Below are 25,801 nucleotides of genomic sequence, written 5' to 3'. Positions count from 1 at the left end.
ATATTATTAAGATGTCATTGTTGTACTTCAAAGGTTGTAATCAACCATAAAACAAAAACAAAGCGTGCGTGCGTGCGTGCGATATGGTCATAGGAGGAGGGGGGACGACCAAAAGACCTTCCCATGAAAGGTGTGTCCTGTTGGAACTGTAATTTCCAGTAAGCAATTCGTAGTTGTCAAAACCGCAGCTATTTCTACTTGTGTAAAGTGACAAATGATTGTTATCACTATATATCGTATGAAGACTATATAATGTATTATAGATTAATTGTTTTTTGTTTGTTCTTTTAAAGGAATGAGTACGTCCTCAAAACTATAATATATCATTGTGTGGGTGAGTGACTTTTCTATTTGCTATATCTCTGTGTAATCAAGGGAATCTAAGTGGGAAAGTTAGGTCTATTAACAAAAGCAACAACTTTTGACCCACAAAAACCGTATTACTATAATAAATAACGTATTACGGTAAAAAAAAAAGTATTACTGTATTAATAATCACTTCTTCACATTTAGGCTAACATGTAGCCTATTTTAATGTGCAGGAATTTAAACACTAACAGGAAACCTTTTTTCCTTTCTGATTTCAGATTGAATTATACTGTGTGGTTTACTCTCAAGTATTCCGCAACAATGTTTCTATTGCTTATTATAGTCACAACCCTTGGGACTTTGATAGCTGATGATGGTAAGCAGTCTTTTTAACACAGCCTATAAACATGTAAGTAGATTTAACCACAGTATTTTTGCCTGATCATGATTAATATTTGACAAGCTTTTTGTAGCAACGAGTGACGGAAATCTTCAATGCTTCAACGACTATGACGAAACTATGGTTTGTCATTTTACAACTGACAACTCTAAGTGTGCTGAATACAGCATGACATTGAACATATTGGACGCACAAAATATGTACGTTTATTATTGTTTAAGTTTTTCTATTGTCGAAGTTAATCTCACCAAGAAGTCATATTTCATTTCAAAACTGCATAATTATTCAACTTATTTCCCAGAGGCAAGAATGATTGTACTTTCAAGGAAAAGGAGAGGTCCAATGATGTTTCCAAATGTGGATGCTCTATTGATCGAATGCACCTTATTATTGGGGAGGAGTTTAATGCAACACTTTGGAATTCTGGGAAGCGCCTAAATTCCGAAGTCCTCAGTATCAATTACACCAGTGAGTTGCATCTACATATGCAGATTGCTATTTGAAAATGAATTACTGTTATAATGAATATCGCATGAAACTAAACCATGCTTTAATTAATTGATATGTCAAACCATCCCTATCATTGCCCTGTACAGTAAAACCCAAAACCCCCACCATCCAAGATGTGAAACCAACAGAAAATGGGAATTTCCTGGTCAAATGGAAGACAAACTACCTTGATAATGAAGAGTTTTCTAAGAACTTGATTGCCGAATTGAGCTACAGAAAGAAAGGAGAAACAGATGAGGTAAAGGATGGGGATATAATAAATCCCTCATATTACATCATTCCCCTGTTTGCTATCACATCACCAAGACAACTTCCCCTCTGGCCCTTTCCTTTGTTCCTACAGGTGTCCAAAAATGAATCAACAACTTCCTATGAATTACTTGGCAGAGACTTGGAGCCAAACACCATTTATGCTCTGAAGGTCAGAACCTATACTGCCCGGAGCGGCCGTTTCAGTGACTGGAGTGAAGAGTTGGAATTCACTAACCGTAAGTGATTAAATGAGATTTATCATCCATGGGTTTTCAAACCTTAATTCCACTTTCACCTTGTAGCTCATTGTATATTCTTCTCTGCTCTACAGCTGCATCATCTCGGAAAGTGCTCCAGATTGTCATTGTTTTCAGCTGCATTGCTGTTATCATCATCACAAGTGCTTTGTTTTGGTGCAGTGTTAGGTAAGTTGTCCTGACATGTCTGTAGGTGACAGTATGTCTGTTTCCACAAACATATTTTATTTATTTATTTTTATCTCACCTTTATTTAACCAGGTAGGAAAGTTGAGAACAAGTTCTCATTTACAATTGCGACCTGGCCAAGATAAAGCAAAGCAGTTCGACACATACAACAACACAGAGTTACACATTAAGTAAAACAAACATACAGTCAATAATACAGTAGAAAAATAAGTCTATATACAATGTGAGCAAATGAGGTGAGATAAGGGAGGTAAAGACAAAAAAAGGCCATGGTGGCAAAGTAAATACAATATAGCAAGTAAAACACTGGAATGGTAGATTTGCGGTGGAAGAATGTACAAAGTAGAAATAGAAATAATGGGGTGCAAAGGAGCAAAATAAATAAATACAGTAGGGGAAGAGGTAGTTGTTTGGGCTAAATTATAGATGGGCTATGTACAGGTGCAGAAATCAGTGAGCTGCTCTGACAGCTGGTGCTTAAAGCTAGTGAGGGAGATAAGTGGGTCCAGTTTCAGAGATTTCTGTAGTTCGTTCCAGTAATTGGCAGCAGAGAACTGGAAGGAGAGGCGGCCAAAGGAGGAATTGGTTTTGGGGGTGACCAGAGTGATATACCTCCTGGAGCATGTGCTACAGGTGGGTGCTGCTATGGTGACCAGCGAGCTGAGATAAGGGGGGACTTTACCTAGCAGGGTCTTGTAGATGACCTGGAGCCAGTGGGTTTGGCGACGAGTATGAAGCGAGGGCCAGCCAACGAGAGCGTACAGGTCGCAGTGGTGGGTAGTATATGGGGCTTTGGTGACAGAACGGATGGCACTGTGATAGACTGCATCCAACTTATTGAGTAGGGTATTGGAGGCTATTTTGTAAATGACATTGCCAAAAGTCGAGGATCGGTAGGACGGTCAGATTTACGAGGGTATGTTTGGCAGCATGAGTGAAGGATGCTTTGTTGCGAAATAGGAAGCCAATTCTAGGTTTAACTTTGGATTGGAGATGTTTGATGTGAGTCTGGAAGGAGAGTTTACAGTCTAACCAGACACCTAGGTATTTGTAGTTGTCCACATATTCAGAACCGTCCAGAGTAGTGAACCGTCCAAGTCAGAACCGTCCAGAGTAGTGATGCTGGACTGGCGGGCAGGTGCAGGTAGGGATCGGTTGAAAAGCATGCATTTAGTTTTACTTGTATTTAAGAGCAGTTGGAGGACACGGAAGGAGAGTTGTATGGTATTGAAGCTCGTCTAGAGGGTAGTTAACACAATGTCCAAAGAAGGGCCAGAAGTATACAGAATGGTGTCGTCTGTGTAGAGGTGGGTCAGAGACTCACCAGCAGCAAGAGCTGAGCTCATTGATGTATACAGAGAAGAGAGTCGGCCCAAGAATTGAACCCTGTGGCACCCCCATAGAGACTACCAGAGGCCCGGACAACAGGCCCTCCGATTTGACACACCGAACTCTATCAGAGAAGTAGTTGGTGAACCAGGCGAGGCAATCATTTGAGAAACCAAGGCTATCGAGTCTGCCGATGAGGATGTGGTGATTGACAGAGTCGAAAGCCTTGGCCAGGTCAATGAATACGGCTGCACAGTATTGGTGATTACCGACAGAAATGGTTGGTAATCTGTTTGTTGGCGTGGCATTTGAAGACCTTAGAAAGGCAGGGTAGGATAAATATAGGTCTGTAGCAGTTTGGGTCAAGAGTGTCCCCCCCTTTGAAGAAGGGGATGATCGCAGCTGCTTTCCAATCTTTGGGAATCTCAGACGACACGAAAGAGAGATTGAACAGGCTAGTAATAGGGGTTGCAACAATTTCGGCAGATAGTTTTAGTAAGAAAGGGTCCAGATTGTCTAGCCCGGCTAATTTGTAGGGGTCCAGATTTTGCAGCTCTTTCAGAACAACAGCTGACTGGATTTGGGAGAAGGAGAAATGGGGAAGGCTTGGGCGAGTTGCTGTGGGGGGTGCAGTGCTGTTGACCGGGGTAGGGGTAGCCAGGTGGAAAGCATGGCCAGCCGTAGAAAAATGCTTATTGAAATTCTCAATTATAGTGGATTTATCGGTGGTGACAGAGTTTCCTATCCTCAGTGCAGTGGGCAGCTGGGAGGAGGTGTTCTTATTCTCCATGGACTTTACAGTGTCCCATAACTTTTTTGAGTTTGTGTTGCAGGAAGCAAATTTCTGCTTGAAAAAGCTAACCTTGGCTTTTCTAACTTCCCTGAAAAGTTGCATATCACGGGGGCTTTTCGATGCAAATGCAGAACGCCATAGGATGTTTTTGTGTTGGTTAAGTGCAGTCAGGTTTGGAGAGAACCAAGGGCTATATCTGTTCCTGGTTCTAAATTTCTTAAATGGGGCATGCTTATTTAAGATGGTGAGGAAGGCCAATTTGTAAGTCGCTCTGGATAAGAGCGTCTGCTAAATGACTTAAATGTAAATGTAAGGCATTTAAAAAAAATAACCAGGCATCCTCTACTGACGGGATGAGGTCAATATCCTTCCAGGATACCCAGGACAGGTCGATTAGAAAGGCCTGCTCACTGAAGTGTTTCAGGGAGCGTTTGACAGCGATGCGTGGAGGTCGTTTGACCGCTGACCCATTATTATTATTATGATATGTTATCATACAGCTTCATATGGGCCCTATAGGCTTTCAAATCCTCCTATTTTCCCCCTCTGCAGACTCAAAACCAAGTTGTGGGATAATGTTCCTAAATGTTCAAACCCAGACCTTTTGTATATGGTTCCAGGAGTACCTAAGGTGAGGCTCTATCTCTAATTATAAACTGGGTGGTTTGAGCCCAGACATTTTTTTTTTACTATTCTAATTACATTTGTAACCAGTTTATAATTGCAATAAGGCACCTCAGCGGTTTGTGCTGTATGGCCAATATACCACGGCTAAGGGCTGTGTCCAGGCACTCCGCATTGCGTCGTGCGTAAGGACAGCCCTTAGCCTTGGTATATTGGCCATTTACCACACCTCCTCAGGCCTTATTGCTGCAATATTCCATGTTTAAATCAACTGTAAACCTTCATTACTTCCCTACTGTAATTCCTTCCATTTGTGTATTTGCATTTAGTGATGTTTGTTCTCCATCACAGGTATTGTCTCCTCCCAAAATACTTTTATCCTCCATCTATGTTGATTCTTCGAAAATGGACACCGAAGGAAAAACATGGTGAGCATATTGATGCAATATAAACATAGCAAAATTAAAAGGTGTCTTCGGTTTCAGTCTTATTCGCGTGGACAGTAAAGTCCTTGCAATGAAAATACTCTTTAATTCACTGTAACTTTCCCGCTGGTCTTTTCCCTACAGGACAAACCCTGCGACAGTAGATGGGAGCAGTGGAAGAGGCCGTGGCTCAGAGCTTGACTCATCGTCTTCCCTGGGTCATGCCCACACATGTTCCATGAGCCCGGAGCCTAGTAATGTGCAGATCATTAGCCATCTTCAAGAGGCCCTGAGCAAAGTCTTTCCCAGCCTTGTTCCTTTGGATGGGAATCCTCAGTCATTGCTCTTAGCCCCTCCTATGACAGATGATGGTACAGAAATGAACTGCCCTGAGTCAAATCGAGACATTGGTGTGTGTTCATCTGACGACAATCCTCTTCATTTCATGAGTGAGTCTGGAGGCTCTTGTTACAACAATATTACCTACTCCCCCTCAGTACCCCTCAACTCCCTTCAAGAGTTAACAAGCAAGACGTCCTCATTTCCTACGCAGCCTCTGCTCTTTTGTAACTCCTCCTACTATTCTGGTGACGCTGATGTGTTGAAAAATGGCCATCCACAGCTGTTTCTTGGTACTGGTCAACAAGACCTTAACTTGTCCACTAATTGTGCAACCTTCTTGCAAACCGACAATTCATTTCACCCGTGTGATGGTGCCAGTAATGATTCAGAGACTACCACGTCATCAGAGGACACCAGTCTGATCTACGGTTCTAACGTGTCCGATGTTATCAGTGTCGTTGCTGGATATCAGAGCTTCAGTGAGGCGGTTGGTAAGGACAGTGAGAGAGGAACTGATGCCTTAATAGATGTGCCACTGCCACTTAAGGTTTTCCAGGATGTGGACAGAGACCCGCTGATTTACGATATGGATCCATGTTACCACAGCCTGCCTGACCCTGGATGCAGCCTCCCCCCGAGTGATGACAATTATCAGGCTTTACAGAGCCTGGCACAAAATTGCTCAGATCAGTGGGTTTCAGACAAACTGCTGAACAAGTGTCTGGAGACTGAGAACCCTCAAAGCTCCATGGGGAACATGCCTCTAAATGTCATACCCAACTCACAGGGAGGACAATGTCGGATACCTGGAAGTCCCTTTCTTACTGTTTCTGTTCAGACCAAGCCATGCAAATAGACAATGACAGCTCTTATCATTGTGTGTGATTATACGGTAGACACTTTTGCACTTCACAATTTATTTTATTTTGGGGACTTGAGCTCATATATATATGTTTTTCTATATTATACAAACAGTTTGAATACCATTCTGCAATGAAAATGCTGTAGTCTCAAGTTCAGAAATGTTCCACATTTTGGATGTACTGCTTCTGTAAATAAACATTTGTCTGTGGGAAACTGCAACAGTTAATTGTTGAAGAGATATAACATGTCTTGTCTTTGCCTCATCTGTCTGAAACATCTGAAACATGTTGTTCATCATCTGGGATGGAAAAAAAAGTTGAAATACTGAGCAATAACATCTAGATTACACACCAAGGTCGTCAAACTAGTCACCAGGCTCTAAGAGTTACTTCTCTTCTAATGGCTTCCAGAAATAGTCAAATAGTCAGACAGTTTCATTGCATCTGATGCTTGATAGACAAAATAGTTTTAACAGTACAACCCTCATGCAAACATTGAGGTTGAATTTCTGAAGAAAAGAGTGGTAGACCTAGTTCCTTATTGCGTTGTTTCTTGAAACAAGTACATTGCAGCTTCCATGGAAATACACGCCCACAAAGTAGAGCCAGCCTCTGATGTCATAGATGTGTTGCGAATCAGGTTAAACAAAAAAAATTGGCTTTGTTTAGGGTTATTTTCTGAGGATGAAGTTCATGTTTTGTTTAGGGTTATTTTCTGAGGATGAAGTTCATGTTTTGTAGTGTTTATTGTAGAAAACATAAACACTTTTTTCCCTTCAAAGCTCTTTGCTTAACTGGTGAAGCTTGAATAAAGACTACCTGACTAGTGACACACGGTTTATCATGCAGAAAATTGTGAGGCGTTTGCCAGTTTAACCATCAATAATATTATACAGTTGGAATGACTGAGGCATTCAGCATCATTTCTTTCACAGTATTGTGGCGGTTTTGTGACAGGATGTTTTTGAACAAAGGCCAAGATAGAAGTGTGGAGACACCGGAGAGGATTGTGTAAGGCCATTTTCACAGTGCCACAGGTCTGCTATGCCAACTTGTCATATATTGAGCAAGCATACAGGAATGCATGGTGGCATTCACAGCTATGTCATTCTTCGAATGCTGTGGACAGGCAATGCAAGTGATGGAAATTACTTTTCACAGGCTTCATTGCAAAATTGAATTTTGTTGAGGATAAAAAGGCAGCTCAAAGGTTTTCTTGAAAATGTGTCATGGGCACCACTTTCTGTCAATAGCTCAAATACCTATGTACTTCTCTGTGTTGCAGGTATGTTAAGCTTCGGTCCAGTTAGTTTTAGAAATACCAGGTGAGCACTTGTAGTTTCCAACAGGTTATGTACATTTCAGGACTTATACCACACATTCTTCTTTATGTTTGTATGCAAAGGATCAAGTTGCACAATTGACTAGAAAATAGCACAAAGGAAGAACACTTTAGGATTCTGATTATAATGCAATCAATACTCAATTACCTGTGAAGTACTGTGGGACCTCTGGTGCCCTCACTGGTCCCGCGCTTCTCTAAGGCTCCTCATCCACCTCTATGATTTATGGGCCCTGCTCTTGAACCTTGCTTGGAAAACAAATGAACTGTAGTGATGTCACATCTTCCTGCCAGTGATCAACATTAAAATGTCCTTTTTAGAGGGAGTAAATATACATTACTTTTATGGAGTACTAACAATTAAATCACTTTTATCTGGTTCTTTTTAGCTTTCAAGCTAAATTGTTGCAAGTGTAATACAATGTTTGACATAGATGCATTTTAAGGTGAGCATTTTTAATGAAAATATTTTAGGCTGAAAGTCTGCATCACCTTTAGCAATATGTACCCAGTGGTGTAAAGTACTTAAGTAAAAATACTTTAAAGTACTACTTAAGTTGTTTTTTGAGGTATCTGTAGTTTAATTTACTATTTATATTTTTGTCAACCTTTACTTTTACTCCACTACAATCCTAAAGAAAATCATGTACTTTCTACTCCATACATTTTCCCTGACACCCAAAAGTACTCAATACATTTTGAATGCTTAGCAGGACAGGAAAATGGTCTAATTCACAAACATAAAAAGAAAATCCCTGGTCACCCCCCCTGGTCATCGCTGCTGCATCTGATCTGGCGGACACAATAAACACAAATGCTTTGTTTGTAAATTATGTCTGAGTGTTGGAGTGTGCCCCTGGTTAACTGTAAATTATGTCTGAATGTTGGAGTGTGCCCCTGGTTAACTGTAAATTATGTCTGAGTGTTGGAGTGTGCCCCTGGTTAACTGTAAATTATGTCTGAGTGCTGGAGTGTGCCCCTGGTTAACTGTAAATTTTAAAAAGCAAGAAAATTGTGCTGTCTGATTTGCTTCATATAAGGAATTTGAAATGGTTTATACTTTTACTTTTGATACCTAAATATATTTGAGCAATTACATTTACTTTGATACATTTACTTCTGGTGACTTTCACTTGAGTTATTTTATATGAAGGAATCTTTACTTTTACTCAAGTATAACAATTAGGTACTTTTTCCACCACTGTATGTACCACACCTTTACTATGACGCACAGGACCAGAAAGGAATTGCAATAGAAAACAGCACGCGCAACCTATTGCCATGGTAGGAAAAAAACGAGAAGTGCATTATCATGAAGATGCAAATGTCTCTGCTTGGACTGAGTTAACATATCCGTTTCCTGCATCTAAGAAAAGAAGAACCACAACAGTATAGGTGCTACCTGACAGTCTTTAGAAAGGAATAGTTGAAATAGGAGTTGAATTAGAGTACTTTGTATTGTATGATCAACATTACGGTTTCCTTCATTCTAATCTAAATAGGGGCCTACAGTAGTATTTTAGCACCATCTCCTGAGCATAATGTGTATTGCATGTCGTTGTCCCACACAATAACCTCTGATATTGAATGTGCAATCTAGAACTTCAATTCCCAGTAAAAGAATCAAGTGTTGCACTTGCCCAGTGACATATACCAACACTTTGGAAGACACAAACTGAAGAAGAGGTACAAGTAAGCGCACTAGCTGGTTTAAACTGAAAAAATATGATTGTGTTTGTACCTTCTCGTTACCACAGAGGACAGGAACTCATTGCAAATAGGTTACTTATACCTAATATACACTGCTCAAAAAAACAAAAAAACAACACAATGTAACTCCAAGTCAATCACACTTCTGTGAAATCAAACTGTCCACTTAGGAAGCAACACTGATTGACAATAAATTTCACATGCTGTTGTGCAAATGGAATAGACAACAGGTGGAAATTAGCAAGACACCCCCAATAAAGGAGTGGTTCTGCAGGTGGTGACCACAGACCACTTCTCAGTTCCTATGCTTCCTGGCTGATGTTTTGATCACTTTTGAATGCTGGCGGTGCTTTCACTTTAGTGGTAGCATGAGACGGAGTCTACAACCCCCACAAGTGGCTCAGGTAGTGCAGCTCATCCAGGATGGCACATCAATGCGAGCTGTGGCAAGAAGATTTGCTGTGTCTGTCAGCGTAGTGTCCAGAGCATGGAGGTGCTACCATGCCAGTACATCAGGAGACGTAGAGGAGGCCTTAGGAGGGCAACAACCCAGCAGCAGGACCGCTACCTCCGCCTTTGTGCAAGGAGGAGCAGGAGGAGCACTGCCAGAGCCCTGCAAAATGACCTCCAGCAGGCCACAAATGTGCATGTGTCTGCTCAAACGGTCAGAAACAGACTCCATGAGGGTGGTATGAGGGCCCGACGTCCACAGGTGGGGGTTGTGCTTACAGCAGGACTTTTGGGATTTGCCAGAGAACACCAAGATTGGCAAATTCGCCACTGGCGCCCTGTACTCTTCACAGATGAAAGCAGGTTCACACTGAGCACATGTGACAGACGTGGCAGTCTGGAGACGCCGTGGAGAACGTTCTGCTGCCTGCAACATCCTCCAGCATGACCGGTTTGGCGGTGGGTCAGTCATGGTGTGGGGTGGCATGTCTTTGAGGGGCAGCACAGCCCTCCATGTGCTCGCCAGAGGTAACCTTACTGCCATTAGGTACCGAGATGAGATCCTCAGACCCCTTGTGAGACCATATGCTGGTGCGGTTGGCCCTGGGTTCCTCCTAATGGAAGACAATGCTAGACCTCATGTGGCTGGAGTGTGTCAGCAGTTCCTGCAAGAGGAAGGCATTGATGCTATGGACTGGCCCGCCCGTTCCCCAGACCTGAATCCAATTGAGCACATCTGGGACATCATGTCTCGCTCCATCCACCAACGCCACGTTGCACCACAGACTATCCAGGAGTTGGCGGATGCTTTAGTCCAGGTTTGGGAGGAGATCCCTCAGGAGACCATCCGCCACCTCATCAGGAGCATGCCCAGGTGTTGTAGGGAGGTCATACAGGCACGTGGAGGCCACACACACTACTGAGCCTCATTTTGACTTGTTTTAAGGACATTACATCAAAGTTGGATCAGCCTGTAGTGTGGTTTTCCACTTTAATTTTGAGTGTGACTCCAAATCCAGACCTCCATGGGTTGATACATTTGATTTCCATTGATCATTTTTTGTGTGATTTTGTTGTCAGCACATTCAACTATGTAAAGAAAAAAGTATTTAATAAGAATATTTCATTCATTCAGATCTAGGATGTGTTATTTTAGTGTTCCCTTTATTTTTTTGAGCAGTGTATTTTAAAAAAAAAGTTTACAATAGACATTTGCTTTATTTATAACAAATACAAATCACCAAAACATTAACAGGCACTTAGTATGCATGACTGACAACATATTGATATGTAAAATATAAAAAATGGAAGTAAAAGGATACCATAAATGTTAATGCATATGGATGTATTTTTTAACTACTCTACTACATGCTATGGGCACTGAAAATAAGTTGTACAGTAATTGTATTATTATAAGGCAATATTAGTTTTTTTTAATCACTGGATAGCTCTTGTAAGCTTTGGCATGGTGGATGTGGAGAATTGTCATAGATTAGGTGTGAACAATTTTGTCTGTCTATACACATTTCAACACAGCATTAAATTTGCAGGTATACATCAATATCTTTTCCCATACATAGCTAGCATTGTCACTAATAACATATTTTCTCAAACTGTAAGATCGTTTGATAAGCCTCAACATAGACATTTCTTCTGTTTCGTATGCATCTTAAATTCTAACAAACATCTAAAAACAATTCCATCAAGTTACGAAATGTATGACGTATTATAACACTACCACAGAATTGAATTTTAAACAATGACACTATCTTAAATAACAACCCTGAGAGCAATGCATAAAGACAGCTAATACATCAGGTGAGTGGTTACGACTTATATTACACATACACAATCCGATTGGAAAAGTTTAAAAAAATGACATTTAATCATGATATAATTAGTGTGTTGTGCAAGATGAGTTACAGCTAAGACATTGAAGGTGCAAAGTCTTTTTCCTGTTAAAAAACCTAGAAATGTAAGTCTGACATACATGACTGTGCCAGTGTTGAAATGACGGATCCTAATACTCTTGTTGAAGGTCTACAGAGAAGTTCTGTATTCTTTCCACCATGAAGAAGCAGAGTGTTCCAGTGAAGCCCAGGATGATCATAATGAGCAGTTGCCATGTCAACAGCAAGTAGCCACTGTAGAAGAAGGCAACTGCTGCAAAAATGGACTGGCAAAGGAAAGAAGAAAACAAAAACTTGTTGAACGTCATACAAAGAGTTGACTTTGTGTTACTCCTCTGTCACAGTAATGTATGAATTGTATCTTAGATTGTGAGTTCTTACAGAATTCTAATGTAATAAACTAATGCATGTTTGTGTGGCTAAATAGACCGACACAAGAAGGCCTTCAATCGTCCTTCCCTCTAGTTATTCTTACAGTATACCCACACAAGGGATACACTACGGATCAAAAGTTTTAGAAAACCTACTCATTCAAGGGTTTATCTTTATTTTCACTGTTTTATATATTGTAGAATAATAGTGAAGACATCAAAACTATGAAAGAACACATATGGAATCTTGCAGTTACCAAAGTTACCAAAAATTTTTTAAACAAATCTAAATATATTTTATATATGAGATTCTTCAAATAGCCACCCTTTTCCTTGATGACAGCTTTGCACACTCTTGGCATTCTCTCAACCAGCTCACATGGAATAGTTTTCCAACAGTCTTGAAGGAGTTCCCACATATGCTGCGAGCTTGTTGGCTGCTTTTCCTTCACTCTGCGGGTTGACTCATCCCAAACCATCTCAATTGGATTGAGGTCAGGGGACTGTGGAGGTCAGGTCATCTGATGTAGCACTCCATCACTCTCCTTTTTCGTAGACTAGCACTTACACAGCCTGGAGATGTGTTGGGTCATTGTCCTGTTGAAAAACCAATGACAGTCCCACTAAGCCCAAACCAGATGGGATGGCGTACCGCTTCAGAATGCTGTGGTAGACATGCTGGTTAAGCGTACCTTGAATTCTAAATAAATCACAGACAGTGTCACCAGCAAAGCACTCCCACACCATAACACTTCCTCATCCATACTTTACGATGGGAAATACACATGCGGAGCTCATCCGTTCACCCACTCCACGTCTCACAAAAACACGCCTGTTGGAACCAAAAGTCTCCAATTTGGACTCCAGACCAAAGGACACATTCCACTGGTCTAATGTCCATTGCTCATGTTTCTTGGCCCAATCAAGTCTCTTCTTCATATTGGTGTCCATTAGTAGTGGTTTCTTTGCAGCAATTCGACCATGAAGGCCTGATTCACACAGTCTCCTCTGAACTGTTGATGTTGAGGTGTCTGTTACTTGAACTCTGTGAAGAATTGATTTGGGCTGCCATTTCTGAGGCTGGTAACTCTAATGAAATTATCCTCTGCAAAAGAGGTAACTCTGGGTCTTCCGTTCCTGTGGCGGTCCTCATGAGAGCCAGTTTCATCATAGCACTTGATGGTTTTTGCAACTGCAGTTTAAGCAACTTTCAAAGTACTTGAGATGTTCCATATTGACTGAACTTCATGTCTTAAAATAATGATGGACAGTCGTTTCTCTTTTGAGCTGTTCTTGCCATAATATGGACTTGGTCTTTTTTACATTTTAATTTATTTATTTTTTATTTTTATTTCACCTTTATTTAACTGGGTTGAGAACAAGTTCTCAGAACAAGTTCTCTTTTACCAAATAGGGCTATCTTCTGTATACCCCCTTACCTTGTCACAACACAATTGATTGGCTCAAACACATTAAGGAAAGAAATTCCACAAATAACTTTTAAGAAGGCAAACCTGTTAATTGAAGCTGGTTGAGGGAATGCTAAGTGTGTGCAAAACTGTCATTGCAAAGGGTGGCTATTTGAAGAATCTCAAATATGAAATATATATATTTTCATTTGTTTCACACTTTTCTGGTTACTACATGATTCCATTTGTGTTATTTCATAGTTTTGATGTCTTCACTATTATTCTACAATGTGGAAAATAGTAAAAATAAAGAAAAACCCTTGAATGAGAAGTTGTTTTAAAACTTTTGACCGGTAGTGTACATCAGCCTACATATACCTAAACATCCATAAGTTATTAATTAACTAAACTGCAACGAACTACAGCCAGCTCACCACAGAATCAGTTGCTGGTACACATGTTTTAGTAAACGATCAGCTGTATCAAACTCTCTCGGGGGTTACCTGGATGAATTTGAAGATGGCAAAAGCAGGCGCGCTTTGCTCAGCATAAACACGCCCCAAGATGCTGTACAGTTGAGTATTGAAACAGCTGTCACCAAGTCCAAGCAGGAAACTACACAGCAATGCGATGGAGATACTAGGAAACAGATAGGAGACGCTCAACTGTGAGGGGGTGACAACAGGTCGTTTTCAACTGACATGATTTCTGATTAATATTAAAACAATATACAGCCCTGCTTTTATTTTTTATTTTTTTTAATATTAAAACAATACCTTGGTGTCAGATATGGCTTGTTCAGTGTGCTAGTTTTTAAAACCACAGGGGCATCATCTGGGATGTTGAGGTAGATCAAGTAGAAAGCGACAAAATGGACGACCATCCCCAGGAAGACCACAGATGTCCGTCTGAAGCGGTTATTCTTACATACTAGTCCAAAGACGCCTCCACCTGACAAATCACATCAGATTACTGTCAAACTAGTTCCTTGTTAGATTGTAACACCAACATAAGAGTGATGGGTAAACGTTACACTGGGCAACACAAACCTACCAACTATCTCTCCAATCCCCACCACGATTCCGGAGATCCCAATCAAGCCTTTAGCTGCCGCTCCAAACTCTGTTGTTGCCCCGATACATGTCCCATACACACCACTGTAGAAAGATAGCTCCAGACCTACGATGACAACACACTGGTAAAAACACTATTCCTCTGAGGGAAATGTCTGGACTTTTGGTTGTGCAGTACAATCTACTTACCACTGTATGCCATGCAACAGCTCAGGAGCAATATGGTTTTGGTTTTGATCAGTTGCAGGATTGTCTCTGAAGAGAAAGAGACACACAAGGAATTACGCTGGATGACTAACAGGATAGTAAACGGTGAAACAACATAAACCAGGTAACAGAGGTGTCCTTTAACCAAAATAAATTGTTTAGTGATTGATTGTATAATAACAAATGTGCCTGTGATGGTACATTAACTTACTGAATTCTGACTTTGCATCTTGTACTGCAGAGTTGGCTCTTTGCTTATACCTGCCAAACATTAAGATGGAAAATGATCAAATTAGCAAGACAAATACATTATTTATTTTCAATACTGTGATATTCAAATTCATAGCAGAATGAATAACCACCATTTAAAACAGAGACACCAACGCAGTGCCATGGATTCCCATTTGAATAAGGGTACAGTGAGAGAGTACTGTCAATTAATTAGGAAACTAACATCGTGCGAGATGAGAGCAAAGGCTGGCCTTCCTCCTCATTGAGCATCTCCTCCTCAGTTGGAAGAGTCTTTCTCAGAGCCAGGAAGCTGAGTGTTCCCAGCACTGAGGTAACCAGAAGACCTATAAAGATAGTCTTTCTGCTCCTATCTGAGAGGGACATCAAGAACAAAGGAAATAGTGTCAAACAGAGAACACACACCATTACTAAGTCGGGCAACAATATTGGACAGGACATACGAGTCATATCCTAAATGAAAACAAAGATGCAATTGCAAGTTTTCATTAATGTTAGCTCTATTTTCTCTATATTTTCCCATTGGATGAGCTTCACATGCACATACCTGATATTTCTATTCTTCCATTCCAATCAAAATAAATGTAAAGATTGCCAAATAACATGCTGAAAAAGAAAACAATGTGTTACAATTACACATTCGGCTCTAGGCCACCAAATAGTGGAAATAACTGTCATTAGTATATAGCCTACCATTAATATATGCCATTAATATACCTGCACTGTAAAAGGGCCCAAAACATCCCTGTGTTCCTATTGATGGTGGAAGCATCTGAGTTCTCCACAAGGAAGTGTCCTTGAGCTGTCCAAAGCACTGATGAAAGGGATACAAAGAGTGAGAGAGGCTGATGAGGAACTGCAGATGTAATAAATAGAGATGGTTGCTATTTAATGACATTTGAATAGATCAAAATGCATTAGAGGGGAACAATTCAGGGAAAATGTGTCCATTTTATTTAGAACAAACTAACATTATCAAACAATTCGTTTCATCTGCCCTAAGAATTCTCATTTAGCGCTCCCATTTTAAAATATTTGCTTTGCTTGCAATCAGAGATAATGAACATAACCCAAGCATTTCCCCTTTATGTAAATCATTAACAAGCTCCATTTCAGACTTCATTACCATGGTAACCTTTTTCCAATGCTCAACAACTGACAAGACAGACTCGATATTCTTTACCATGCATACAGGACATATGCTCCTTCTTGATTTGATCTTCCGTACCCATATTGATAACTGTTTATAATACTGTGTAATTACTATGGCATTTGATCTACTTACAAATCATTATTCCAACAGCAAAAAATGGGTTAACTCAGTTTACAAATTTGTTAGGAATGAATAGCATGCGTAAGAGAATAGCAGACTCCAGAGGCATGTAGTGAATTTTGGATTGGATTAGACATATGCACAGAGGTGAAACATACACTACGTGACCAAAAGTATGTGGACACCTTCTTGTTGAACATTTCATTCCAAAATCATGGGCATTAATACAGAGTTGCTCCTTCCTTTGCTACTATAACAGCCTCCACTCATCTGGGAAGGATTTCCACTAGATGTTGAGACATTGCTGCGGGGACTTACTTCCATTCAGCCACAAGAGCATTAGTGATGTTGGGCACGATTAGGCCTGGCTAACAGTCAGCATTCCAATTCCTTCCAAAGGTGTTCGTTGCGGTTGAGGTCAGGGCTCTGTGCAGGCCAGTCAAGTTCTTCCACACCGATCTCAACAAACCATTTCTGTATGGACCTCACTTTGAGCACAGGGGCATTGTCATGCTGAATAAGGAAAGTATCTTCCCCAAACTGTTGCCCCAAAGTTGGACGCAGAGAATTGTCTAGAATGTCATTGTATGATGTAGCGTTACGATTTCTCTTCAAGTAAATGGTCTAGCCAGAACCATGAAAAACAGCTCCAGACCATTATTACTCCTCCACCAAACTTTGCACTATGCATTCGGGCAGGTAGTTCTCCCGGCATCCGCCAAACCCAGATTCGTCCGTAAGAGTGTCATATGGTGATGCATGATTAATCACTCCAGAGAACTATTTTCCACTGCTCCAGAGTCCAATGGCAGTGAGCTTTACACCACTCCAGTCGACACTTGGCATTGCACATGGTGATCTTAGGCTTGTGTGCAGCTGCTTGGCCATGGAAACCCATTTCATGAAGCTCCTGAAAGAACAGTTCTTGTGCTGATGTTGCTACCAGAGTTTGGAACTCTGTAGTGAGTGTTGCAAGCAAGGATGATTTTTACGCACTACATGCTTCAGCAGTCCCATTCTGTGAGCTTGTGTGCCCTCCCACTTCGCGCCTGAGCCATTGTTTCTCCTAGACGTTTTCACTTCACAATAACAGCACTTACAGGGCAGAAATTTGAAGAACTAACTTGTTGGAAAGGTGGCATCCTTTGACGGTGCCAAGTTGAAAGTCACTGAGCTCTTTAGTAATGTGATTCTATTGACAATGTTTGTCTATGGAGACTGCATGGCTGTGTGCTCGATTTTATACACTTTTCAGCAACGGTTGTGGTTGAAATAGACAGATCTACTCATTTGAAGGGGTTCCCACATACAAGTCCTTTGTATATATATAGTGTCTATGACTTTATACCAAACTGTCATGTAAATCATGAGAGTTCAATGTAAAAACATATTTCTACCAATATGTAATAATGTGAATGATTCTGTAGTCGGGGAATGTTAACCAGATACCAGAGGGAACAAAGGAGAGATCCCATGTAACCGGACTTACTGGCTGCTCCTATGCCGATTAGTACTGAGGTGAAGTAAAAGGACCATGTTGATGGGGTGATGAATACAGCTACGTAACCACTATGGAAAAGAATGGAACCATAACAAACAACAGCACATGACCTTGTTATAACTACTTCAGACAGAAATATCAATCAACTACAGATCTGCAAATAGAAAATTAATGGATGGGGGGGGGGGTAATTCCTTTAGAATTCTTGATACTCACCTGTAAAGAATTCCACTGAAAAACATTGTAAACTGTGGTCCAATTATTGCAACAACAGTTGGAGCTAACAAATTTGAAAACGAAAAAATTCCATAGATGATTCCAAGGCTGTTGTACAAGGACAGAAAGAAAACAGTACAGTAGGAAAAAGTTTAGTGTCTGGTATAAGGGCCAATGATTCTGAAAGACGCACCTTATCTCCCCCACTCTTTTTGCTGGGGTAATGTGGTTTTCAAATATTTAGCCTATGGTAACACCATCCAACTCACCTGTGATAACCACTTCCAGTGAAGGTATCATTGTCCAGGCTTTTAACTATGGTTTGCTATAAAAGAGAGATATTAATGTGAGCATATGAACATAGAAAATATGTTCTCAAATATTGCTGCCACTACTACCAATGTGCCCTGTGGATATTGACCTTTACATGTATTCATTTGAGTAATTCCTTTGGCATGACAATCTATTGACTGATGAAGAAATTGGAAACACAAGATGCGCCTGACCCAGGACTCCTCCAACAATGCACCACTGACAAGGCTGTTAAGGACATCATGTGAGCTGGAAGATGCACAGAAAATAAACTGATACAATTTATCATGGGGTAAAAGTCCTTAAACTTGAGAGTCAAAGGCAATGGACTTGGAAAAAGCAAAGCATAACTGCAAAATGACAACAATTCCAATCTAATTGTATTGGTCGCATTCCCATATTTAACAGATGTTATTGCGGGTGTAGCGAAATGCTTGCGTTCCTAGCTCCAGCAGTGCAGTAATATCTAACAATTCACAACAATACACACAGATCCAAAAGTAAAATAATGGAATTAAGAAATATATCAATATTGATGTACCATGAATGATAAACAATTATGACATGTCTAATGTAACCCGTTTTAAGATATCAAACAGCTACCAACTGTAGATAGCAGTTATCAATGGGTAACTGCCCATTGTCTCAAGTTAAATGGATTATTTTGCAAACAAAACAACTGATCAGTCAATATATTACAAACATGTCAAATGACAACAGATATTATATTTCTGATAAATTAAGAGTATGTGGCCCACATGACATGTCATTTGAAGGGGAGAGATCAAACAGCTGTCAATTTCAGATACATTAGCTAGCTCGGAAGTTGCTAGTTTCTGAAATATTATTGGAGTAGGCGTGAATTTTCTCCAGTGATATTGACTCTAGCAAACAAAACAAATTACCAGTCAATATAGTTTGCCTGGGTAACGACTTCAGCTAAGGTCACACAAGTGAAAGTGTGTTCTTTGACTTACTTCAATGTTTCCACAGGTGGTGAAAGCAGTGAAAATGAACAGAAATCCTAGTCCCAGAATGACAACGTTGTAAATCCTGAGGTCTGCCATGATTATATTATTCTTGCTCCACCTCTTGGTAGATGTCCCAGGTCGCTACACAACACTCAGTGCAATGAGGTAAGATTATTCCAATAGTTACACTTCTTGCGTCGACCAGACATTTCTAAGATAGCTAAGCAAATACAAAAAGCATAGGATATAGCTAGAGACCCCCACGCCTTTGATGGACAAGCACTTTTCGGCTACTCTTCTTCAAAAGTCCATATGGTAACTTTTCTTCCGCACGCTCTCTCTGTTAATAAATTATCAGCACGAGCCAATTCAGCATAACCCTACCATTAGCACGTTTGTTGTAGTTAGTAGCTAGCTATTAGTATGTATCTAATAGCTAGCTAGCGAAGTTTCTCGTGATCGCATACAATACGACCAAGCTTCATGTCGTTGTTGTGAGGGGGGGGCAAATGACTTTCATTAGAAACCAAGCAAACAGTTGAGATTTATCAAACGCTTTACAGTCAATGGAAGCCCGTAGGACCAATACACGTCAGCGCGTCCGTTTCCCAGCAGTCTCACTTCATATTGTACACAATCATCATGGCGACCCAGGATGGTAGGTATTGAAAAATATATAATGTTATGCTTTCCCACATATCCATGCGGGGCAATTTAGCAATTTTCAATTCATTAATTTAGGCATTTAATTGTATTTCTGGCGTTGGTACAAATTCAACATGTCAATGGGATTTAAAAGCATATTTTCTTCATAATCCAATGTTCGCCCTGTTATTCTGGTCACTGGCTAGCTGCTAGCCAACCATATTTAGCTAGCTAACGTTAGCTCTTTCGATTTTGTTACAAAGCCAAATAACTAGAGCTACTGTTACATAAGTTGTAATTTGATTCTAGAAACCTAGGGCAAATGTAATAATTGTTGCCAACACTATGTTATTTTGTAGCTATCAACATTAGCTATATTAGGCATTTATAAGCTAGCAAGTTATATTAAATAGCTAGCAAACTCCTATCTGACTGCAAATGTAGCTTGGATGTGTCAGCTAACTTAGCTAGCATGACTAGGTAGCTAGCAAGTTAGCGCTATTTGCAAATAAGCTACAGTAGCTCGCTAACAGCCACGTGAGATGTCAGACTTAGCTAACGTGGCTAAACGACCCACAGAATACCAAATAGGTCAACCAGCCAGTTGCTTGCAGCTGCTTTGTCATAACAAACTAACTGCATGAAGCCATACTTGGTAGTTATTATTTGGCTGAGGTTACTTAATGTGACAAACTATTCCCAGACATTGAGTTTTGACATACTCTATGGCTTTGACAAAGCTGTGTCTGGCTGAGAATTCTTGTGGAGCTGAGAATTCTCAGCTAAGCTATGCCTTTCATAATCCTTTCATAGGAAGTGAAGAAGTCGTAATGGAAACTGAAGCCACGTTGAAAGAGCCACAACCACTGTGTGAAATTGTTGGCAAAGGGAATGCTGAAGTATTGGAAACTGTGTCTCGGACAGATAATGCCGGGGAAAGCTCTTCAACTCAGGACCCTACTGTCAGCAATGGAGATGACAGTGATGAAGGAAAGGAGATGGTGGATCTAAAGATTATTTGGAACAAGAATAAGTATGATCTCAAAATTCCTTTAGATGGCACTGGAGCCAAACTGAAAGAGCGAATCCATTCACTCACTGGTAAGTAGTTGTTTAGGCTTGCGTACTAACTACTTGGATATGTATAACAGTCACAGAGTTTTTTTGTGTTTTTTTTTAAGGGGTGGATCAGCTAAATATTGCGGAAATAATATTGGTTCCATCAATGTAATTGTCTGCATCATTTCCAATCCCCCATATATTTTTGGGGTAAATATATATATATCCATACACACATGCATACATATACACATATATACATACACATACCTATATAGACATGCATACTTTTTTAAAGAATATACCTTTATTATTATTCCCCGCAAACCCTACTACCGATCCCCCAGTTGGAGTAAACTAATAAACACTTTATACATCAATTTATACATCTTAATACACATTTTACATTCAGTCTATTTTACAATAGTTATTTTTTGTTTGTTTTTAGTCCTTCCTCTATTTCTGATGTCCATCCAGTTTGATTTCTATTTGTAACTGTGCTATTTCACAAACGTTCTGAAAATATATACATTTTACAGACCCCGTATGTTCTTCATGTATTATCTTGCTATTAGTCCCACCCTTCAGCTCCATTCAACCTCTCCCATCTATCTCTCAACATCATCCATTTTAGATTTCTATTTGCCATATATTTTTCAACTGTGCTGTAATGCTTCACAAACGACTTGAACCTTTCTATTCTCATAGCTTCTACAGATTGTAAATTAAAAATAAACATTTTTGCTAAAATAATTATTATATTATTGATTGATTGACTATGGCTTTTCAAATCACCCAGTATTGCTGTCTGCAGCGTTAGTTCTAGGCAAATGTTGCAATTCTTCAGCTGTTCCTGGACCTGTGACCAAAAACAAGCTACATATGGACAATACCAAAATAAATGATCTAATGACTCTGCCTCCTCACAGCAGAATCTGCAGAGCTGGGAAGATTGTATCCCCCCATATATATAACATTCTATTAGTTGCAATAATTTTGTATAGTAATTTAAATTGAAAAATGTGAAGTTTTGCATCCGGCATTGTTTTGCATATCAATTCATCAACCATGTGCCATGGAATGGGTACATCGAAAATCTCTTCCCAACTATTTTGCAATTTATATGGCACATAACTCCACCAGTCCTATTTATGATATCATATCTTTTTTTTTACATTTCTTCGAAAAATACATTTTTTTTATCAATAAGTATATTTGAATTTAACCACAATGTTTGTTGTATTATTTGTTCTGTCTTTTCAGGTGGATTAAACTGAAATTGCAACCAACTTTCTAAGGCTTGTTTAAAAAATAAAGATATTTTGGAGATTATTTCCTTTTCAAATAATCGAAAGTGGGCCGGTGTAATCTGAATAAAGGGAAAAAGGCCCTTCTTGAACATAGGATGAGACATTCTTACCAATTTACTAGAGAATCAGTTTGGATTTAAGTATAACTTTTGTATGACTGATGCCTTTAGTGAGAGGTCTAATGCTTTAATATTTAATAATTTCTGCCCTCCGAATTCATATTCGTTATATAAATAGGCCCTTTTAATTTTATCTGGCTTGCCATTCCAAGTAAAATGGAATATTTTATGTTCATATAATTTAAAAAGCAGGTCACTAGGTGTAGGCAAAACCATAAGCAAATAGGTAAACTGTGATATGACTAAAGAGTTAATCGGGGGGATTTTTCCACAAATAGACAGGTATTTTCCTTTCCATGGTGGCAAGATCTTATCTATTTTTGCTAACTTTCTACAAAAATGTATTGGAGTGAGATCATTTCTTTCTTTTGGGATTTGTATACAGAGTATGTCCACATCTCCATCAGACCATTTTATTGGTAAACTACATGGTAATGTAAAACTTGCAATTCTTTAGTGATCCAATACGTAATATTATAATTATCATTATTTGGTTTTAATCCAGAGAGAAAAGCAAAATTATCTAGATCCTCTATGAGGCCGTGGAGAGACTCTAATTGTGGTTTTAAAAGAAAACATTAATCATCAGCGTACAATGACACCTTAGTTTTTAAGCCACAGATTTCTAATCCCTTAATATTATTGTTTGATCTAATCGTAACAGCTAACATTTCGATGGCAATAATAAATAGATATGCCGATAGTGGACAACCTTGTTTTACTCCTCTAGACGGTCACAGTGTTGATTAATGTTTCTCAACCACCCTTTCTTTTTCTCTCTCTCTCTCTCTGTTAATAGGTCTTCCACCTGCTATGCAGAAAGTGATGTACAAAGGCCTACTACCAGAAGATAAGACGCTACGTGAAATTAAAGTTACAAATGGTGCAAAAATAATGGTGGTTGGATCTACAATAAATGATGTACTAGCTGTAAATACTCCAAAAGAGGTTATTCAGCAGGAAGTTAAAGCTGAAGAAAACAAAAAGGAACCTTTGTGTCGGCAAAAAGTAGGACTTTTCAACGTCTTTTTGAGTTCCATATTTGTAAATTAACAACTTTTTTGCCCAAGGTATAGTCACAGGTTATGATATTTTGTATTCAACTGTGAACTTAAAATAATAATGTATTGAATTTCAGCAACACAGAAAGGTGTTGGACAAAGGCAAACCAGAGGACATAATGCCATCTGTTAAAGGAACAAAGGTGAGTATTTTCAACAAAACCCGAATGGTGGTTGGGAAAGTATGCTTTTAATGGTTGTTTTACACTGAGTATACCAAGCATTAGGAACACCTTCCTAATATTTTTGTAGCCCCCATCCCTTTGCCCCCAGAACAGCCTCAATTCCTTGGGGAATGGACTCTCAAGGTGTCCACAGGGATGCTGGTCCATGTTGACTCCAATGATTCCCACAGTTGTGTCAAGTTGGATGGATGTCCTTTGGGTAGTGGAATATTCTTGATACACACGGGAAACTGAGTGTGAAAAAGCCAGCAGCGTTGCGTTTCTTTACACAAACCAGTGCTCCTGGCACCTACTACCATACCCCATTCAAAGGCACTTCAATCTTTTGTCTTGCCTGTTCACCCCCTGAATGGCACACATACACAATCCATTTCTCAATTGTCTCAAGGCATAACAATCCTTCTTTAACCTGTCCTCCCTTTCATCTACACTGAATTTAAGTGGATTTAACAAGTGACATCATTAAGGGATCTTAGCTTTCACCTGGATTCACCTGGTCATTCTGTCATGGAAAAAGCAGGCGTTCCTAATGTTTTGTATGCTCAGTGTATATTGCCCTGTTTATGTATTTTTCTCACAGATATTTCCACTGGAACACTGTATCACGTTCAGGAGCTTGGAGATGGTTCGTTGTGAATTACTTCCTTGTTCTTCCACTAATGACCAGCAAGTGATCTCTCATTTGTTACACAGGAACGCTTACCAACAGTGCCTTTAGCCGGAATGTACAACAAATCTGGTGGAAAAGTTCGTCTCACCTTCAAACTGGAACAAGATCAACTGTGGATTGGAACTAAAGGTGAGATGACCCCTTGGTTTGGTTGTATTGTGTATAAGGAAAAAATGTTAAGGCACTCACCCTTATCTGTGTATATTCTCTCCTACAGAGAGAACAGAGAAAATTCCAATGGGCTCCATCAAACATGTGGTGACTGAACCCATTGAAGGCCATGAGGATTATCACATGATGGTAACACGTTTCCTTACTACAAACTGCACAAGCCAGAATGACAGTTGATGTAATGTATGTTTTTTTTCCATAAACACATACATTAATTTGTCAAAAGTAGATATCTTACTGTAATTTATTGTGCAATTAATTTTCTGTCATTCACTTTCCTAGGCGTTTCAGTTGGGTCCAACAGAAGCCTCTCAGTATTGGGTCTACTGGGTGCCAATTCAGTTTGTTGATGCAATCAAAGACACAGTCCTTGGAAAGTGGCAGTATTTCTAATGTGCCTCTATTATTGACATTGAAGAACTGTGATCTAGAACAGGAACATATGAAAATGGGGATCTGGAGACAACAAGGAGTCCTAAGGAACTTAACATTGAAGCATATTAGAGAAGCAAACTGAAGGATGCATAAGGACTAACCATATTATTTGGGGTTTCAAGTGCACTATGAGGCAGCATCATATCCCTCAGCCCAGTTCACCATTCATTTTTTTGCGCAACCCCAAGGGAAAACAATAAAACTAAATGTACAGAGATTGCTGATGCATTTCTCAGTTATTCTTAAAGTAATAAAATATATTTAAGAAAAAACAAAAAAGCTGCACTAGTATGGTAGCCTATGTTTATTTATTCTATGAATCAACACAAGCAAACTTGCCAAAGTTGAATATGGTTTCTAATGGTCTCAATATATTGGTTTACCTGTAGTCATGATAAATGTTCATGTTAATAGAAATGATTGAAACATCTCATGGAATTTATGAAGATTCCCTCAGAATAAATATATCACTATATAACTTAAAGTAGTAAGCAACTTACTCATGTAAGTTTTGCTATTTACATCACCACATTAGCAGCCTCCCTCTTGATAGCGGATATGTGATTTTGCTTTAGAGTTTATTTAGTACAATTCTACACGTTTTGCAATAGGATATAGAGAACGTTTTGCTGTTTTAAAGCAAGTTTGCTGCAATTCTACACATTTTGTCATGTTTCAGAGAGGAGATCTTGCAATTATATAACACATTTGTATATAATTCTACACATTTTGCCCTGGGGCAAAGAGGACAACTTGCTGTTTTACAGCTAATTTCCTGTAATTCGACACATTTTGCCATAGGGTGGACAGAGGTAAATGTTTTTAAAATTATATCTGAGTAAGACTGACTAACAAAATC

The 25,801-nt window shown here is 39.5% G+C and overlaps 3 protein-coding genes across 9 annotated transcripts; 2 read left to right on the top strand and 1 right to left on the bottom strand.

Moving 5' to 3' along the window:
* Nucleotides 1-35: 35 nt before the first annotated feature.
* On the top strand, nucleotides 36-6,534 carry LOC124015141. Of its 5 annotated transcripts, none has more exons than XM_046330111.1 (11): nucleotides 36-130; nucleotides 294-334; nucleotides 588-685; nucleotides 783-909; nucleotides 1,011-1,177; nucleotides 1,306-1,457; nucleotides 1,563-1,707; nucleotides 1,803-1,896; nucleotides 4,592-4,670; nucleotides 5,015-5,091; nucleotides 5,233-6,534. In XM_046330111.1, exons 3-11 carry the CDS (start codon nucleotides 631-633, stop codon nucleotides 6,284-6,286), a joined length of 1,950 nt encoding a protein of 649 aa, XP_046186067.1. In that variant the 5' UTR covers nucleotides 36-130; nucleotides 294-334; nucleotides 588-630; the 3' UTR covers nucleotides 6,287-6,534. The 5 variants fall into 5 exon arrangements, with proteins under 5 accessions (XP_046186067.1, XP_046186066.1, XP_046186065.1 ...); XM_046330110.1 differs by having other exon boundaries at nucleotides 68-158; XM_046330109.1 differs by lacking the exon at nucleotides 36-130 and having other exon boundaries at nucleotides 166-334.
* A 4,405-nt stretch (nucleotides 6,535-10,939) lies between these two features.
* On the bottom strand, nucleotides 10,940-19,844 carry LOC124015528 (UNC93-like protein MFSD11). The gene is made up of 13 exons (XM_046330796.1): nucleotides 19,294-19,844; nucleotides 18,274-18,329; nucleotides 18,005-18,112; nucleotides 17,777-17,856; nucleotides 15,732-15,828; nucleotides 15,562-15,620; nucleotides 15,220-15,367; nucleotides 14,977-15,026; nucleotides 14,748-14,813; nucleotides 14,539-14,664; nucleotides 14,262-14,436; nucleotides 13,989-14,124; nucleotides 10,940-11,971 (listed from the first exon to the last, which is right to left on the bottom strand). The coding sequence occupies exons 1-13, from the start codon at nucleotides 19,381-19,383 to the stop codon at nucleotides 11,816-11,818; spliced, it is 1,347 nt and encodes a 448-aa protein (XP_046186752.1). The 5' UTR covers nucleotides 19,384-19,844; the 3' UTR covers nucleotides 10,940-11,815.
* On the top strand, nucleotides 19,300-25,221 carry LOC124015529 (ubiquitin domain-containing protein UBFD1-like). Of its 3 annotated transcripts, none has more exons than XM_046330799.1 (7): nucleotides 19,300-19,452; nucleotides 20,746-21,033; nucleotides 23,220-23,428; nucleotides 23,559-23,624; nucleotides 24,360-24,465; nucleotides 24,554-24,636; nucleotides 24,790-25,221. In XM_046330799.1, exons 2-7 carry the CDS (start codon nucleotides 20,763-20,765, stop codon nucleotides 24,898-24,900), a joined length of 846 nt encoding a protein of 281 aa, XP_046186755.1. In that variant the 5' UTR covers nucleotides 19,300-19,452; nucleotides 20,746-20,762; the 3' UTR covers nucleotides 24,901-25,221. The 3 variants fall into 3 exon arrangements, with proteins under 3 accessions (XP_046186755.1, XP_046186753.1, XP_046186754.1); XM_046330797.1 differs by lacking the exon at nucleotides 19,300-19,452 and adding an exon at nucleotides 19,812-19,945; XM_046330798.1 differs by lacking the exon at nucleotides 19,300-19,452 and adding an exon at nucleotides 19,928-19,949.
* Nucleotides 25,222-25,801: the final 580 nt, after the last annotated feature.

The sequence above is a fragment of the Oncorhynchus gorbuscha genome, linkage group LG26 (assembly GCF_021184085.1).
Source record: "Oncorhynchus gorbuscha isolate QuinsamMale2020 ecotype Even-year linkage group LG26, OgorEven_v1.0, whole genome shotgun sequence".
NCBI classification, from domain to species: Eukaryota; Metazoa; Chordata; class Actinopteri; order Salmoniformes; family Salmonidae; genus Oncorhynchus; species Oncorhynchus gorbuscha.
The sequence above is the reverse complement of the archived record's forward strand: the minus strand, read 5'-3'. Positions and strand labels throughout refer to the sequence as shown.